This window comes from Accipiter gentilis, chromosome 24, assembly GCF_929443795.1.
Source record: "Accipiter gentilis chromosome 24, bAccGen1.1, whole genome shotgun sequence".
Classification (NCBI taxonomy): Eukaryota; Metazoa; Chordata; class Aves; order Accipitriformes; family Accipitridae; genus Astur; species Astur gentilis.
Genome location: NC_064903.1, coordinates 21,518,703 through 21,535,715, shown reverse-complemented (window position 1 = coordinate 21,535,715; position 17,013 = coordinate 21,518,703). Strand labels below are relative to the sequence as shown.

The 17,013-nt window shown below is 40.4% G+C and overlaps 1 protein-coding gene across 4 annotated transcripts in view; it reads left to right on the top strand.

Moving 5' to 3' along the window:
* The window catches only part of DACH2 (dachshund family transcription factor 2), a 313,869-nt gene extending 297,102 nt beyond the window's left edge, over window positions 1-16,767 (top strand). For 2 of the 4 annotated variants that reach the window (XM_049828092.1, XM_049828089.1), the window contains 3 exons: window positions 2,819-2,962; window positions 6,014-6,079; window positions 15,926-16,767. In XM_049828092.1, the coding sequence (XP_049684049.1) occupies window positions 2,819-2,962; window positions 6,014-6,079; window positions 15,926-15,963 (248 nt within the window). In that variant the 3' untranslated portion in view covers window positions 15,964-16,767. Of the gene's footprint in view, window positions 1-2,818; window positions 2,963-6,013; window positions 6,080-13,555; window positions 13,997-15,925 lie in introns of those variants that run through there. The other 2 variants (XM_049828091.1, XM_049828093.1) reach the window with 2 other exon arrangements.
* Window positions 16,768-17,013: the final 246 nt, after the last annotated feature.

Sequence of the window (17,013 nt, the reverse complement as noted above, 5' to 3'; positions counted from 1 at the left end):
TTATAAAACAAAACTTATCTCCCTGTAGGCAAACAGCACACTATGCACGTCCTGAGTCACATTTAAGTCAACAAAAGCCTTAAGCCATTCACAGGCTTTGTTGGCTTCTGGCTCAAAAGAGAATTTCAATAATCAATATCCTCAGAATTGTTTGTCTTTCATGCCATCGCCACATGCACACCTTTATTATTATAGAAAGTCAGAGATAGGCTTTTTCACATGGTTTGCACAATTTTCCAAAGTTATGTTCTGCAGATCACATTTTGAAATTAATATTAAGTCTCTCAGAAATTTCCCATGTAATGGTATTCTTCCCTTTTTCCCCTGACTGGAGCATTCACAAATCCAGAAAGATGTGTAAAAGTCAGTCAGGATTCAGATGAACAAGCGGTCACAAAACGTTACGTAAATACTGTGGATTTTCCCAGAAACTTTTCAGATTTTTTAGTAAATTTTCTAACAATATTTTGTGATTTGAAATTCACAGGTATCTAACATACAGGAGAAGCAACTAAATAAAATGGATGGCAAAATACTGCTTGTATACATTCAACTTTCATTTTAAGAGTACTTGTGAGCAATATTTGTCAGAGCGTACATGCTAGCAAACCTGACTCTAAAATAGATTGTAATTTTAAAAGGGCTTTTATGTTTTAAGCTCAATTTCTTTTTAGTCTTTTAGTTTTACCTGCCTTTTCTAGTGCCATCGCTTCTCCATATGTTTGATTCCGTAATGAATCCACGGGACTAAGTACTGCTCTGTGGAGTTTGACTACAGACGTGAACAGCAGCACAGTGCAGAAGCATTCTTCCATCCTCTGCACAGGCTGCGCTGGCTGGTAGAAATGCAGCACCTTCCGATGAGCTGGGGCGTGCTGTGGAAGTGGTCTCTGACCCCTTCCAGAGCTTGCTGAAAGTGGTCTCCTGCTGCTTCTGAGAAAGTACGTGGGCATCAGCCTCCGGTCCAACTGATCTTCCTCGTGCCAACCAGACGTGCCAGCTGACTGCAGGTTTCCTGGAACAAGAGCGGTGCCCAGAAGGAGACTATTTTCTGGCCGGAGGACACGCTCAGCAGAAGTGTGGTGGTGGGCCTGTAGAGATCCTACCAAGCGGTTTAAACCAGGGAAGGGAAGCGCAGGTCATACAAAGAAGAGACGCGACAGAGTGTTCTTGCAGCACTGGTGAAAAAACAAGTGTAAGAGCCCATTAAAGATAGGTTAATAAGGATTATAAGGACAGTCTGTTAGCCAGCAGGAGCACAGGAAGGGTTGTTGTTGGCAGAGGTTGGTGTTTTAGATGTAGTTCTGGCCCAAGTAATGATAACCTGGTGCTGGTGAAAAATAAGGTTAAATATGGAATTAAGATCCAGGGTTTGAAGAGGAAAAGGCTTAAAAGGTGCATTTTATTGCTTGAATTTATATAGGTGAGGAAATACAATGGTAGCCTATGTCAGCAGTTCCCAGTGAAGATATTGATCACCTCTTTACAATTAATACTGTACAATTCTGTAGCTGTAGTTTTAACTTCATGTATAGTTAGGTTTAAGACTAAGATTAGTCAGGAATACTTCTGTTTTCTGCCAAATCTTACATGGCTATGCCAATGCCTGTGGATGATCTTTGTCAAGGCACTGTGTCTGCTTTCTGTACGACTGTGAAGTGCATTGAGATCTAACACAAAGCTGTAGAGGAGCACTGTATTATTGCGCTGTTACCTCTTCTAAGTCCAAACAGCCAGCTACTGTACAGCGTTTCATGGAGTGCTTCAGTCAGAAGGAGAAATTGCTATTGAAGAGAATATACTTGATTTATTTACCAGTGTTACAAGCTTGTTTTCAACCTGCTTTCTACCTGGGAAGTTGCCTTTTAATTTCTCTGTGAGATTCTCAACATACACCCAATGCTTTTTTGTTTCTCTCCTTTCTCTGCCTTTCCCTCTTTTTTTTTTCTCCCACTAGTGCTGAAGTGCGAATGTACTCAACGTTAATCAGTACATACCCCTTCTCTACGCATTTGATCTTTCATCTGAGTGCGTACCCACTTAACCCAGCTTCTCAATAGCCTTACGCCTGGCTTCTGTCTTGGGTGGTGGTTCTTGTTATTCTGCTTCAAAATTAACCCAACTGCTGCTCCATTGGTACTGACATTTCAGATTCTCCAACACTGCACACAGACAGTTTGCCTGCAGAAGTAAATTTCATTTCCTTTTACTGTTAGGAAACGTAACTAAAACCAAATCTCTGACACATTCAGAAAACTTCCTCCATCCGTGAAGAGCGGTCAGGGAAGACATAACCAGTGTGTTTGGATTATCTTTCTAGATAAAACTGCAGGAGGAGGAGGGTACAATATAATTCTCAGCATCAAGGGAAAAGGTTAGAATGAAGAGAGATTTATTTAATTCCGAGGATGTACATTGCTGCTGTTGCTAGAAATTAGTTTAAGCCAATGATCTGTTCATCCGAACTCTGCAGAACTGTAGCTGGAATTTAGTCCCAGTTGGTGAGGTCCGTGTAACAGGAACCACCGGGCTGGCTCCGAGACTCTTCGGTTCTGGTCAGGAGACTTAAATCCAAGGGGCTGTTCCAGGGTGAGAATAAGGTTTAAGATCTTCAACAAGATCTAAAGCCCTTTCAGGTTGTTCATTGTTTCACTGCTTGGGGGTTTTTTTGGTTTTATATCAGATTCATGCCAGAATTTATTTTTTTTTCCTCGAGCTAGAACTGGGCCTTTGGACATTGAACATGAACTCATTTACTGTCTCCATTATATATTAATTGTGCTTTAACAGCTACTCTTACAATATATTTACATTTCAGCAACAATTCAGAAACGCTTGAAGAAAGAAAAAAAGGCGAAGAGAAAATTGCAGGAGGCTTTGGAATTTGAATCAAAGAGAAGAGAACAAGTGGAACAGGCGCTTAAACAGGCCACATCAGGTGACAGTCTCAGGATGTTAAATGGTAATGTCTTAGTTGGCCTTTCACAGTTAGCTTAAAATGATGTTTAACTGAGTGAAAAAAAGTAAGATGATGCACAAAGCAAATTCCAGAATGAAAAGCCACAATCCTTTCCTGAAATAATAAAAAAATCTATTTCAGGCCATGTGCTCTGGGTCACGAATTAAGAAAAATAAGTCTGCAACTAGAGAAACAGACAGAGCAGTTTACACAGACATGACAAGAAATGCTGAATATATTACCAGAGAAATCTGTTACAGTGCCAGCTAAGACAATGTGAAATTTGGTTCCTATAAGGTTCTCTGAACTCTCCTCTCCCAGCAGATTCGTTTTTAGAACTGCTGAGCTTCATTTTAAAAGCCGTTTGGCTGAAGTTTGCTCAGCCTCAGGACCTATGAAATTTGTTAAATATGTATCAGCTTTCAGAGCTGACTAGGTTTTGAATACTTCCCAGATATTCTTGTGAAACAAAACCAAATCAGTTACTCTCCTAACAGGGCGATTATGTTTTTGGGTAGTGGGAGGATTTGCCTCTCTTGCTTAATGTGGTTCTGGCCAAAGTTTAGAGCTTTGGTTTGAATCTTTTAAGACTGAACCTAGTTGAGTTTTAATTCATTTCAGGTTCCGTAGCTAAGGTTCAGTCTGCGCGTCCCTACCCCGAAGTCTCTGCAGAGGCTCATGAATCAGAGTTACATTCAGTCTCTGCTGCGTTTGCGTGTCATGTAGTCTTCACGTTAACTTTGTGCTGCCTGCTTCGGGCACTGCTGGCAACCGAGCCATAATAACATACGCAGACTGCAAAAACGGCCTGAACTGCTGAGTACAAATAATGACTTTAGCTTGTCTTGAGTTCTCAGTCGTGAGGGCTACCCAAACTGTTTTTTAAAGTTAGGGCAAGCCTGTCGACGTGAACTGCCACTGCAACACTCTGCAATGGACTGCGAGCTGTGATTTATCTAGAGCACCTAAGAGATATAAACTCTTTAAGTACGAGAGCAACATCTTTCAGAGGCATTCTCATCTGCTGGGTTTTATAGTCCAGCATATCACTGCAACCAGGAACTGGCTGGCGTTTCCGATGTACTGACAGTGAACGGTGGCGATTCAGACGTGGATATACAGCTTGCGGTTGCGCTGTGGTAAGGGACAATGACCCGGGGGAGAGTGGGTGGACAGAGCCAGCAGAAACCTTTTCCACCACCTCCGCTGGATCAGAAAAACGCCCAGATCGGATCCCACAGACATAGCCAGCACCTTGAGATGAATGTCAGGGAAAAACTAAAATCCTTATGTTCTGTAAGGTCATTCACCCAGATTCTGCCGTCGCTGGTAAGCACCTGCCGCTTGCACGACAGTTAGGAGTACTCAGCAGTTCTGGAAGCCACAAATTAAAGGGCACCAACATGCCAGCAATGTGATTAACAGATCTTTACATCTGCTATTGTGGGCCTGGCTGCTAACGTTTTGATTTGCAGGCGCACTCAGGTAGTCATATATATGTTAGTGCCTGCAAGAAGCTGATATTTACATGCTAATCTGATTGCACATGCAAATCAGGTAGCTCATTAGCATCTTAATCCACAATTTAATTGCAGGTACAATTTTATGACAACAAAATGTGAAGGGCTATTCTGAATATTTTTAATTTAACTCTGACAGTCTGTCTCATTTAACAGATGCTGTTATTAGTTACAGATGACTTTGTCATTTTACGTATATACAACATGTACTCTAGGAGGTTTGAAAAGAAAGAACCTTTTTAGATTAATAGACCAGCGCCCTGAACTTCCCTTCAAAATGGGAATCTGAATAAGGGAAACTCTCTGCGATAGCAGGCATTTGTAACTCTACGTGAAAAAATTGTATACGTGAAAATATTATTTATTTGACTGTATATATTTATTTACAAGGCTGCATATGCATCCATCACATGTATTTCATTTACACATCTATTACTGAGATATTACTCTTCTGTGCATGGACTATACTTTAATGGGTTGCCCTGCTTTGACATAGAGTTCGGTTAGGCTGTAGGGTGACCAGCAAAACGTCATCTTTGCGATAGATACTGACACTCCGACTAAAGTGATCTGAGAAAGCAAGCAACAGTACAGTTATTCTCTGTTTGAGAAAGTCCAGAACAGGCTTCTACACAGAAAAACTTCAAAACTGTATACGCAGCTCCCTTTCAGGTGTGGTTTTTTCCTTGCTGTAATTTCTAAGTAAGTGCTGTGTTACAAGGGAAGCAGATGTTTCTGCAGGATTTGAGGTGCCATAGATTCAAATCACATACCCTTCATGCTAATCCTTGTTGGCACAAGGTGGATAATGGCATCTGTTATCATAACACCCTGGGGTGTTCGAGCCCCCGCCCCCACCCCAAAGGACTGTGCATACAGAGGTATTATCAATATGAAATTAAATAGTTCAAAAGTGCATATCATTATGAGACTCTCTCTCAACTTGGAAAAAAGAGCACGATCCATTTTGGAAGGCTGTTCTCAGAAATCTGGAAACGTTTCACATAATACCACATACGTCATTTTGCTTTGGGTGCGTGCTTACAACATCCTGACCTGAGTCCTCTAAATGGAATTTGCACAGTCCTTATCTGTAACATGCACTCATGCCAACGGATACACACAAACGTGTTGACTGGCATTGGCTGTAGTCTTTAATTCTGTACTTTTGCAGGTATATGGCCAGGAGAGTCAATGTAGTTTAATATTATCACAGTTTAATTTCGACTTTTATTTTTCATATGTCAGATGCCCTCATTCTCCAAGAGAATTTTCCAGACATATTAATATCATGTGTTGGTTATTATCTGATCGTCAGACAAATGTGAAGCCCGTTAAAAATAATTCACTGTGAGACCAGTAATGTTTGCACATTTTGGAAACAATTTACTACTGAAAATTCCATGAAGACCAAATGTTTTATGCAAGACCGTGTAACTTGGAGATCACCCTAGTTTGCTATAAATATTTTTCTAAAGATGCATGAGAGAAGGGCGAAGGGGAATGCATTAATCTTCAGTGTCACGTCTTTCAGATGCTGGAATCCCAGATATGGAAATAGAACACAACGGAACCCAACATGACAGTGCAGCAATGCAAGGTGCAGTATGTTCCGCATCCCATCACATACATGCTCACCATGAGCCATACTAAAAATTAAATGAAATGCAGAATAGTTTTTGTCTCTGTTTTCTGCTTTAAGATAAATGTAAATTACACAACTTCATTTAGGTTTTGTGCTCAATAAAGAAAAGCTTTGAAAGATCAGTACTTTGCAAGACCAGAAATTAAATATGTTTAAATAGAGGCGTGGGAAACTCATATTTAGCTTAGTTCAAAAGTGATTTTACATATGATTTATCTTTTTTAAATGTTTTACCTCTGATTCTTACCTAGCTATCAAGACCATGGGTGTTTTCAAAAAATACGTAAACTGTAGGTGGAAAAAGAAAGTCATGTTCATGTTATGAGCAATCATACAGTGCTCTGTTTTCCTCCCTGTTCAGTGACTGTTTGTAAATACAGAATATGCTCCTATTGCCCGAGTGCTTCCTAAAGAATAATAAATGCATTCTGACTATAGGCGTGTGAAGTAAGGGAGTTGTGTAATCATCGTTCAGGGGAGCCGAGATACAGAGATCTTGGGGGTTGTATCCATCACCACTGGAAGCCTGTTGGAGACGCGCAGAAAATCCACGGTCACCTGTGGTAAAATCTGATCTGAGCAATCTGACCATAGAAATTCTCTTGACTTTGGAGAAAGTCCAGTTCTGTAATGTTGGTTTCCTATAAAACCAACCTTGTTCTCCCTCCAACCCTGTGCTGAATTCATTACACACCGTTCAGCTCTGCGCTGGCTGCTATAGCAGCTTGGAGACAGCTGCCTCTTCCAATATAACTGCTGCTTCTTAGAGCACTTCCACCCTTTCTACTGAATGATGTAACGGTAATGTGCAAAAAATAATGTGTGTTGAAGTAACTAAAGACAGTCCCCTTCTGTGCAGACAGAAGAGGGACTGCAGTACAGTTATAGATACCAACATAACTTCTAGCATTTCTCAACTGTTAAAGGCTTGACTTTGCATACCTCTGGTATGCATCTGTCGTCCATCTGTCATCTATACAGGAAAGCTTTCAAATATTTTTACTGCTGTCTCTTTTTGTGATTTTAGGTTCATATGCTACGTATTACATAGAAGGAGAATCACAACTTTATCGTAATGCAGATATATACATATAACATATGTGTGTGTGTATATATATATGTACACATATGATTAGAGTTGTGCTCTGAATATTGCAATTGGAACATCATTACTGCCAGAAACAGTCAAAATATAGGATAAGCACTTGGGACACATGTATTTAAATTTGACAAGCAAAATATTCTTAATGGTTCTGATCTATTTATGATACCTACTGAGATGAGTGCTCAGTGCTCTTCCAAAAAGATTCTGGGAGTCAAAGCTGAATCTGAACAGAATCTAGTAAAAAAAAAAAAAGTTGATTTCAATTTTCAATTGAAGAAAAAAGTTACAGTTGGCTCAAATGAGGCTTCCCATGAAAAAAGATTATCAATAACTGTGGGGAGAGTGATGCATAGCCACTTCCAACAGCCAGTTACTTAGCAGAAGGAATTAAGAGAACTTTCTTGTTCTTCCTATGGGCTACTGATATACAATAAAACCTTGAGATTTTAAGAGTTTTATTTCAGGTTGGTTTTTGGGTTGTGGGGTTTTGTTTGGTTTTTTTTAATCTGATCCCAACTACATCAGTCTTTAGTTTTAACAGGCTTTGGATCATGAAGTTTTTGTTCAGGTTAAAAGCCTGAAGAAAGGGAGAACTGGATATCCACTAACGTTCAGTATCTCTGAGCTTGGTGGCCCTCTGTGAAAGCAGAACGTGACTTGCGCAGTAGAAGTTTTAAACCTGTCCTGTACTCCTCAATGGCAAAGCATCTCTTCACCACAGTAATGAATGACAGCGTACGCTGACTTCTGTGACAGTTCCGGTGCGGTAATCCTGTTCATACGAAAACGTGTGATGAGTTTAGCCAGTTTTTCACTAAGGACTCTCGGCTGATAAAAAGGTTTCTGAAGAGCTCTCTATAGAGCTTGTTTAGATTTCAAAGTGTTTCTGTCCTGTGGCACCATCTCTTTCATTTTTATTTATGCTGATACTATAATATCTTTTTATTCTTTTTTCCTTTGATTACAATTTTTGTACTTGACAGCTACTCTTGCACTGCCGTCTTTAACAATTTGAGCACACTCCCTCATTGCCCCCTTCATTTGCTGCCTTTGTTTTTTGGGCCCTGGGAGGAGGAAGGGTCAAAACACATGTCCCTAATACAAAGCTGTTTCCAAGCTTCCAAAATCTCTCTCTGTTGCACAGAAAAAAGCTTTAGCATCAATGCAGACCTTTCTTTTTCTGTTGTCAATAGCTCTGCTGGACAGAAATCTATCATTCACACAGCGCCTTTCCTTTGAAATTCAATTAGTTTCACTGCCAGTACCTCCTTAAGACGGTTTAAAGGGAAATTACAAAAATACTACACAGCCGCCTTTCACAGTGATTAAGTCATATCATGTTTTATGCTCATTTCTTAAAATTATTTGCTTAACACAAGCTGTTCATATGCTGGGATTCTGATCCGCCCTGTAAATCTTTTCCATGTAGTTGACTCATTTTTCTCTGTGCTTTGTATATTAATTGAACGGAAATTTTGTGCAGACGAGACTTGAAACTTCTTTGAACTTTACAGTCTGATACCTCCATCCTCTGTATACGTGATCTTCTGGTCCAGCATAGCTTGACTGAGAGAAGCTTTTCAGCTGACAAAACGGAAAAGTAAGAGTTGCTGGAGTCGTGAAGGCCCCCGCGTAGTTGAGCGGTGCAGGAGAGGGTGATGCATGCACACAGATACCCTTCTGGCCTTGCTTCCATAACTCACTTGTGGGCCAGCAAGATAGTGCATCAACCGTTTTATCAACCAATCTCCGTTTCACATAAAATAAACATACTGGGTGTCATTAAGTGCACCTTCAGATCAATGATTTTTGCAAATGACATTCAAGTACCATTCGAGTAGTGCATTTTTGCTGATAAAAGCAAATTAAATTAGCACAACTACAAGTGTGCTGATAAAAACTAAAACCGAACAGCAGCACCATTAGCTAACAAAGTAATATTTTCTCTTTACTGCTTTCTGCCATTTAGTTATTATCCTATTGGAAATCTAATTATAATCCTTTTACTCCCTAGTCAAACTTCACAGTTTTTGCAAGCTTAGCACTGACAAGTGATTTCATTACATTTGATTGCCCGCGCCCAGATTGACTTAACTTCACTCCGAGACCTAAAAGCCCTCTCAGTTTCTCAGATTCCCTGTTTGCACATTACAGCAACAGCTCCTTTAATTAATTAGCATGAACAGCAGTAACATGAACTGCTGAACAGAAAATAACATCATTTTATGATCGCAGGGAGACTTCTCCTTTTGCATGTTTATACCTTAGTTAACTTTTGTATTACTATATTTCATTGTTAGGGGATATTGGAACAATCAGCAAAGCAATGTTATCTTAAAATTTTAAAAAATAGATGTTACCATAATACTTGATGATAACAATTTACAAAAAATAAAAGACTCTAAATTTCAAGAAGGAGGCAGCAGCATAGCAGACAGACTTTCCTGAGGTGAAAACACGGTTCAAAGGAAATGTGGTTCACTGTACCTGCAACAGGAGGGTGACCCTGGGCGGCTGCTGCTGCTGCTGCTGCTGCTTTTGTTTGTGAAATAACCTGGCAGAGATTTAGCAACTCTCAGTTACCGTGAATAACTTTTTATTTTTATCTGTTTGCCAAAGATGAAGGACTGTTGAAGTTTGGAATGCATTCTGGGTTTTATTATTTAAAAAACTGGGCTATATTTTTCCAATATTCTGATTATAACCAGCCAGCTTTCAAATCCAGCCTATGGTAAAAAGGGCGCAAGGGAGACAGAGAAGAGAGAGGTAGTGTTTTTAATACGTTTAACGACTTTGGTACTGTATCAAATTATACCTGCAAATGCTGCAATCCACTGAAACCCAGTGATGCTGCGGAATTTCAGAGTATTCATTCTACAACTGTAAGAGACAAATTCAATAGCTTGGAAATTACACTGTTATTGTCTTGGTCTTGCTTTCACTGAAAAAAGTGTTCAAGCACTTGCAATTTTGTGTAAGACAAGACCTGTGATTAGAAACTAAGCAGAGGCCTGGTATTTTCCCTGTGAGCGAGATCTTCGCTATCTTCGTTTGAATCTTAGGCCTTTTCTTCTTCCTCCTGTCCACGCAGTTCTCTGTCTCTGGTGCGTGTCCTGCTCTGGATGCTCTGACTTACTAAACCTCTAGCAGTTTCCTTGTGCTGTGTCATATCGCAGTGTTTCTAGAAGAACTCTTTTCAAGTTTGTGTGCAATTACCCGACTGTCGCGTCCGTGCACACAGCGGCCACACGCTGCTGAAAGCCGTCTCGTTAGCTGCTAACCAAGAAAAGGGCCCTCTTTAGTAACTAGCCAGGAGATTACTGCGCTAACTGACTACATGGCTCGCCTGCTGGTGATACAAATTGCAGGGCTTTAAAAATAACAGTGTCGTCGATCTTAGTGTTATTTCTACTTCTGTTACGCAGTGGCATTCCGGGTATCTCTCTCGGTAAGCACGTACACACACACGTATGAGGGAGGAAGCTGAGATTTTGTGATTTACTGGAAACAAAAAGGTGGGCAGAGGTTTCCCCTGGAGACTGTTGAGTGTGAAGGTCCGTACCTTTCTGTTCCTACATTTATTCAATAATTCAGTGTCAGTAGGCTTGAATATTTCCTAAGCAGCAACCACTACGTTACCTCCCTGTCTCCTAAAACTGACAACGGTAATCCAGCATCTGCATCGTTTGTATTCAGGGAACATATTCTGGTCCTTGGCTACTGTTACTTATTAGAAATCCTATTTAATGTGCAAGTTCTTAGGTCTGTGAACATGGATGTGGAAATATTTGACAGGGCCGACGCGGTACTCCGAAGCACAAAGTAAGTGGGGAAGGCAGCCCAAATGCAGGAGGTTGAGGAGCGTGCAGCACCGAAGGGTCGGGTGCCAGGTCCTGCCTGCTGCTGCGGGAGCGAGGACGCGCAGGGAGGAGAGGTCGGTACCGCTCCCCGCAGGGAGGGAGAGCTCAGCCATCATCAGCTCAGCCAGCGTTGGACAACATCAGAGAGTGCACATCTGCAGGGGTGGAAAAGAGGCGATATGAAAGAGCGGGGGATTAAAAGAAAGCAAACCAACTTCATTAGTACTGCTGCTCTCAGGAGCAGCATTTATTGTCCACATTTGTCCCTGAGTCTAGAGGAAACCAAGCCCTGCTCGTGGCGTGTTATTTCTTCTCTTTCGCTGCTCAGTTCGGAAAATATTTACAGATAGATAAATGGAAGGGAGAAGTTTTGCTGGACAGCTAATGAAGAGGCAAAGAAGTCAGTTTTACCAACTGCTGTCATTCAGCTGAATGACGAGCCCAAAAACATGAGAACTGGCTGCAGTCCAGGTCTTTTTTTTTTTTCATGGTAGTGAATGGATTCTTTTCTGCATTTTTCGTAATTGCTGTCGTCCTCACCTCGCTAGCCAGGTCCGGGACGTAGCTTCCTTCCACAACAGTCAGCACTCCTGTTTGCGAAGAGGTTTAGGGATAGAGATTTTTTTTTTTTTTTGAGGGATATCATCCCCAGCAGAAGCAAACTGTTCTCTGATTTTTCTTTTTCTTTCTGCAAAATAAGAGACTGATTCAAACTAATTAGCCCCAGCTTTGTACATCAGATTTATCGTTACGGCGTTGTATTTTCCATGTGTCGCTGCATCCAAAGCTCAGCTTGGCTCTTGATCTAACTGAAATGCTGACTGTTTACGTAGCCTAGGAAGGGTGCAGAGCTCCGCTCCTGTCCAGCACGCTCATGGTATCATGTGGGACTCTTTGGTTCAACCCCTCGAGTAGGAGTTGCGCAAAGCCTCCAAGAGCGCGCAGGTCTGGCACGTGGCTGCCCTCTTCCCTCCTGCCGCTCTTCTCTCTGCAGCCACGTCTCAGCTCTGCCTAACCTTTGTTTTAGCAGCTCTCCCAACTCCTCCTTCATCTAAATTGGCAAAGAGGGATTTTCAGTTTATTATTTCATCTCTGCTACCCATATTCCCTGCAGCATGTAGTGCTGGGGTTTATTTTTTAAATTGCATGAATAATTTACAGTTACTGATACAACAGATTTATCCTTGCTCTTATTGTGTAGCAGATCCCAAATTTCCTTCCTCCGATGACTTTCTCCTCCAGTTTACAGTGTGCTGAAGTTACCTGAACAATCCCAGGCTGTAGCTGTGTCGGTTAATGGCAGCTAGCCCGCTGCGTCGCTCCCCTTCCTGGACTGGATTTGCTCACCGGCATTACTGGGGCGCATTTCCTTATGCAAGTTTTTGAGGGTACACATGGAAGTTTTGTTTTAAAGTACTTTTATGGAAATGCAGCTGAATTACTAACTAAAACCAAAGATATTACAAACAAAGCCTCATAAAGGATTCAGAAAATTCAGAGATGCTGAACAGGCTGAAAAAAGGGAAGGGAAAAAAAAAGTGGATAAATATGCAGGTGATAATTATTGCTTTTGGATTTGTCCTTTATACACACATTAAAACCTTGAAAGGAAAAGACAAACGATAATACTGTTGCCAAAAGAGAGTACAAGAGAGGAACGTATACCCTGGACTAACAACTCAGGGAAGACAACACCATCCAGAGGGAGAATTACAATTATTAACATAGGCTCTGGCTCACTGAGAAATTGTGAGATCTTTACTTGTCTTATACATTGTGAAGGAGAAAAAAAAATCCTTTCTAAATGTCTTGCTTATTAAGCCAGTCATGCATTTCACTGTAGGTTGTAAAGCAGTATAACATGCACAAGGGGCTCATAAGCATATTTTAGTGTTAGGGAATATCATTTATACAGTTTTTATATTGTCAATATTACCCCCAGAGAATGAGATTAGGCTTTAAACTACTGTAAATCTACGCTTTTGCTCACCTTTGTATAATTTCATTTTTTAATAGAATGAAGCCCACATAAATGAATATTTGATTAAGGGATAAACCTAATAAAAGAATACATTTATTGCACACAGATTTATTCAAATCTTTGCTATATAATACAGTAAAACGCTGTAAAATGGTGTGTAGCTTGCAGTCAGCCACACTGAGGGGATGGTGAATATTCTTCAGAAAGATGAATTTGACAACATCGCATTGTCTTTCACATATAAGTGGTAGCACAGATGCTCCTAACACTTTAATTCCTCATAGGTGGTTGCTGTATGACGTTGTTAATACCGTGGAGTTAAGTTTATTGCACAGCAACCAAAAAGTATTTTAATTCCTGGAGAATAATTGAGAGCTTTATAAAAAAGGAAATATTTAACTGTGCACTTTCTGTTTACTGATCAATAATATCTCCTGGGTGGCTGCACTGTGCTTGAGCTTTGGCATTTACTTTCTCTCTTACAGGTATTCCAGATACCTCCGCTGAGCTTCCCTTGAGAAATAAAGGGAGCAGGAAGGAAAAATTGAAACCCGTTTCAAAGTTTAAAGAAGTCAGTCCCTCACCCCGCAGTACCCTTGATGACCACCTCTTCCCTTAGTTTGAAAAATAATTTCTAAAACACAATAAAAATACCAAGAATTAAAGAAACTGATATTACTGATCCTTACTGATCCCATCTTTGACAAATCAACTCTTCCCTTGAATGCACATCCAGATTCCTCCCCTCCTCTCTGCAGACAGAGCCCATGCCACCACATGCAGCACCGTAAATCTGCACGCGTCTGTGGTCTCTCTCTTACTGTCTTTGTGCAAATACCAAAAGTATCGGAAGACGGAGCCCACCCCCGGCGGCCATTTCGGTAGCAAGTTACATACCTGATTTCTGCTGACTTCCCTTGGTATTACAGGGACTAACTGCCCGAGCGCGTCCGTATCTCCCGCGCGGTGTAGGTGGTCAGGCACGAAGATCCCTTTGTGCGCGTGGGCGCTGAGCCCAGGCCCTCGGGGAGGGGAGACGTGCGGGCCTGAGCTGCCCGCCACACCTAACGCTTTGGCTGCCGCTGTGGTACTGGCTCGCGAGAAGCACGCTCTGGCAGAATTTCAGTCTTTTGGACTGCCTGTAAAGACGATATGTGTGTGATTTTTGGAGGGCAGGCGTGCCGACCCGCAGATTCTGTCTGTGGCTGTCATTTTAGAAGCACGACTTTTGAGTATAGGCTAGAGCACCTACAACCTGCCATGGGAAGAAGTCACGTGCACCTTCCTAATAGCCAAAAGGAGAAAAGAAAAAAAAAAAAAAAAACCCCAAAAAAAACAAAAAACAAACAAAACCCACAGTGTTCAATATTTGCATTTCTGCTCACGCCCTCCCCAGGCTTTAGTATTTGCCCCACTAAGTTTAAGACAATAATTTTAATCGGCCAAAGGCCTGAAACTAATTTTAGTCACTTCTTCAGAGGTTCCCATGCTCCCAAGCGTTCCTCCGGAGATGTTACGTCCCTGGCTCTTCCAATCTTTATTCTTGTTCACATCCAAAATACATACTAAATCATCTGTGTTTGGAGAGTCTGAGCCTCCTTAAAACCATGAAACATTCAATTACTAATTAGCTGTTTCCTGTTTCTAATGAAGTGAACATGTCGGATTTGGATTAAAATTCAGCTACTGCTCTCCTCTGTTTATGGTTCCAGATGTTTTTGTTTTATCTAGGAGGTTACTTTGACAGCTACTGCTAAATGATAAATCACTCATATTATAGCTGAAATGCATTTTGAAATTGAAATGTGGCAAACTTTGAGATTGCTCCAAGGATCAGTGTCAGTTAGCAGGTCAATACTTGTTCTTTCCTTATGAGTGTTCGGTATTGGCATATGTAAAACAGTAATGGGATAGATGTCAACATTATACAAAATGCTTCTCAATATTATCATTTTGCTATCATCTTCAAGATCAGTACTTGCGGGTTTAGCTGGGTGGATTCATGATTCATTGTATAATGAACAAGAATATGGATTCTTGTTAGCTTTAGTTTCTGTGGGTGTTTTAATATTTATTTTTCCTCTGGGCTTAAAGGAGTTGCTTAATGAGAAAAATCACAGTTCATAGGTACTATAACTAGGAATGTTTTTATGACGGAAATAAGTGGCTTTCTACTTGCTTCCCTAAAGAAAAACAATTTTTTAAAAAAATGTGGTGGTTTCTGAATGAAAGAGCAGTTTTCCAAGAACAGATATTGATTTACTTCTATTACATTCTTTAATGCAATGCAATTTTGTTTTAACACACTGTTCCCTAGAAGGTTTTGTGCATGTAATAATGGTATGTTGTAAAGCCGATGCCATGTTACTCCGTCTGTCTTACGGAGGCATGCAATACAACACAGGCTGCCTTCTGGGAAAAAAAAAAGGAGGAAAATGAGTGTTCAATTAAAAAGCAAATGCAGTAAAGGAAGAAAATCCAAAGGAAAGTATTTATAGCCTCTACTCAGCAGATGCTGGCTGGCAAGCACCATTGGAAAGAGGGCTGGTGGGTTTTTAGCCCAGCGAAGTGCCCCCACCTGTCCCAGCGGGTTAGAAGGCGCTCAGTGCGCTGGGCCCGGCTCGTGTCTCTGCGTAACGGTCCCTCGCGAGGGCTTCGTCACCCCGTGCCTCCTCCTCCTCCTCCTGTGCAAACCATACCACGTGGAGGATAGTTGATATCGCTTGTCCCTCGGATAGCTCGGCCCGAGAAGAACAAAGTCACAAACAAATAAGGAAACCCACCTAAGTGTCAGTTAATTCTAAATCGTGTAACTGTGTAATTGACCTTTTTTCTTCTCCTTTTTTTTCCTCCAGAAAACAGAACATACATCAAACCTACTATTATGTACTGAAGAAAACACCTATTGTTGAAAAATGTATAATGACCACTATTTGAAGACTATATAGTTCATGAAAAACGTCCCTTCCAACCTTTGATGCCTTCAGTACTGTGTGAAGAACAGGATTTGTAGCATGAAACTTGAAGGACAATTTCAAGCAATTTACTGTTGCTGCATCGAAAACTGCCGTATTAAGAAATATTGAGACTTTTTACAAGCTTACCATACCAAACCAAGCCTGTTGCAACAGATCATTTTTAGGTCCCCGGAGATAGAAAGGAGTTTTAGTATTTTTAAGCACATACAGGAATTATTCCCCCTTCCCTCCCCCAAAAGAACTTTTTTTTTTTTTTTTTTCTAAGGAGGTAGCTATTACTGTATAGCAATGGCACAATGATTTTAAGCCACAAAGGTCCTCACTGGCTGTACATCATACAAGTCCAGTTTATCACTGAAACTGTTCAACATGGAGCTGTTTCGATTGTGTTTATAAATTAAGCTTTGTTTACTGAAGCAGATACTCGATATATATTACGTTTTAAAAAGAAATGTGTGTACATTTTTTAAAAGAATGATGTAAAAATTGTCCTTTCATTAGATGACCAATTCAAAAGTGTGAGCTAAACCCTAATAGCTGACGTAATATGAGGATTATAATTGATGCTTTTTTTTATGCTCAGTTCAGCTTGGCTTTTGGTCTTTTAAGATGAAAAAAATGAATATGCAGTAGAGTGTTAGATAATGGAAACTTTTAAGTATGGTTTCTCTGTTGTACCATATTAAGTTAAAGTACACATTCTTTGTTAAAAATGTTCTTGCTAAAAATACAGTATTAAAAAATTTTTGTTTGACTTTGGAAATCTTTTAAGATTTTTTTTTTTTTTTTTTTTTTTTTACTGTGAATTCCCATAGTTACTGTACTAATGCAAAACAATATTTTGCACTATTAAAAATACTTGAAGAAATTACTTAATAAAGGGGTGGGTTGGTATTAAACATTTTCCTAATTATTGTATGTTCCAAATTCTGAACTTTGCAAGTGAAACTTTCCTTTCTCAAAAT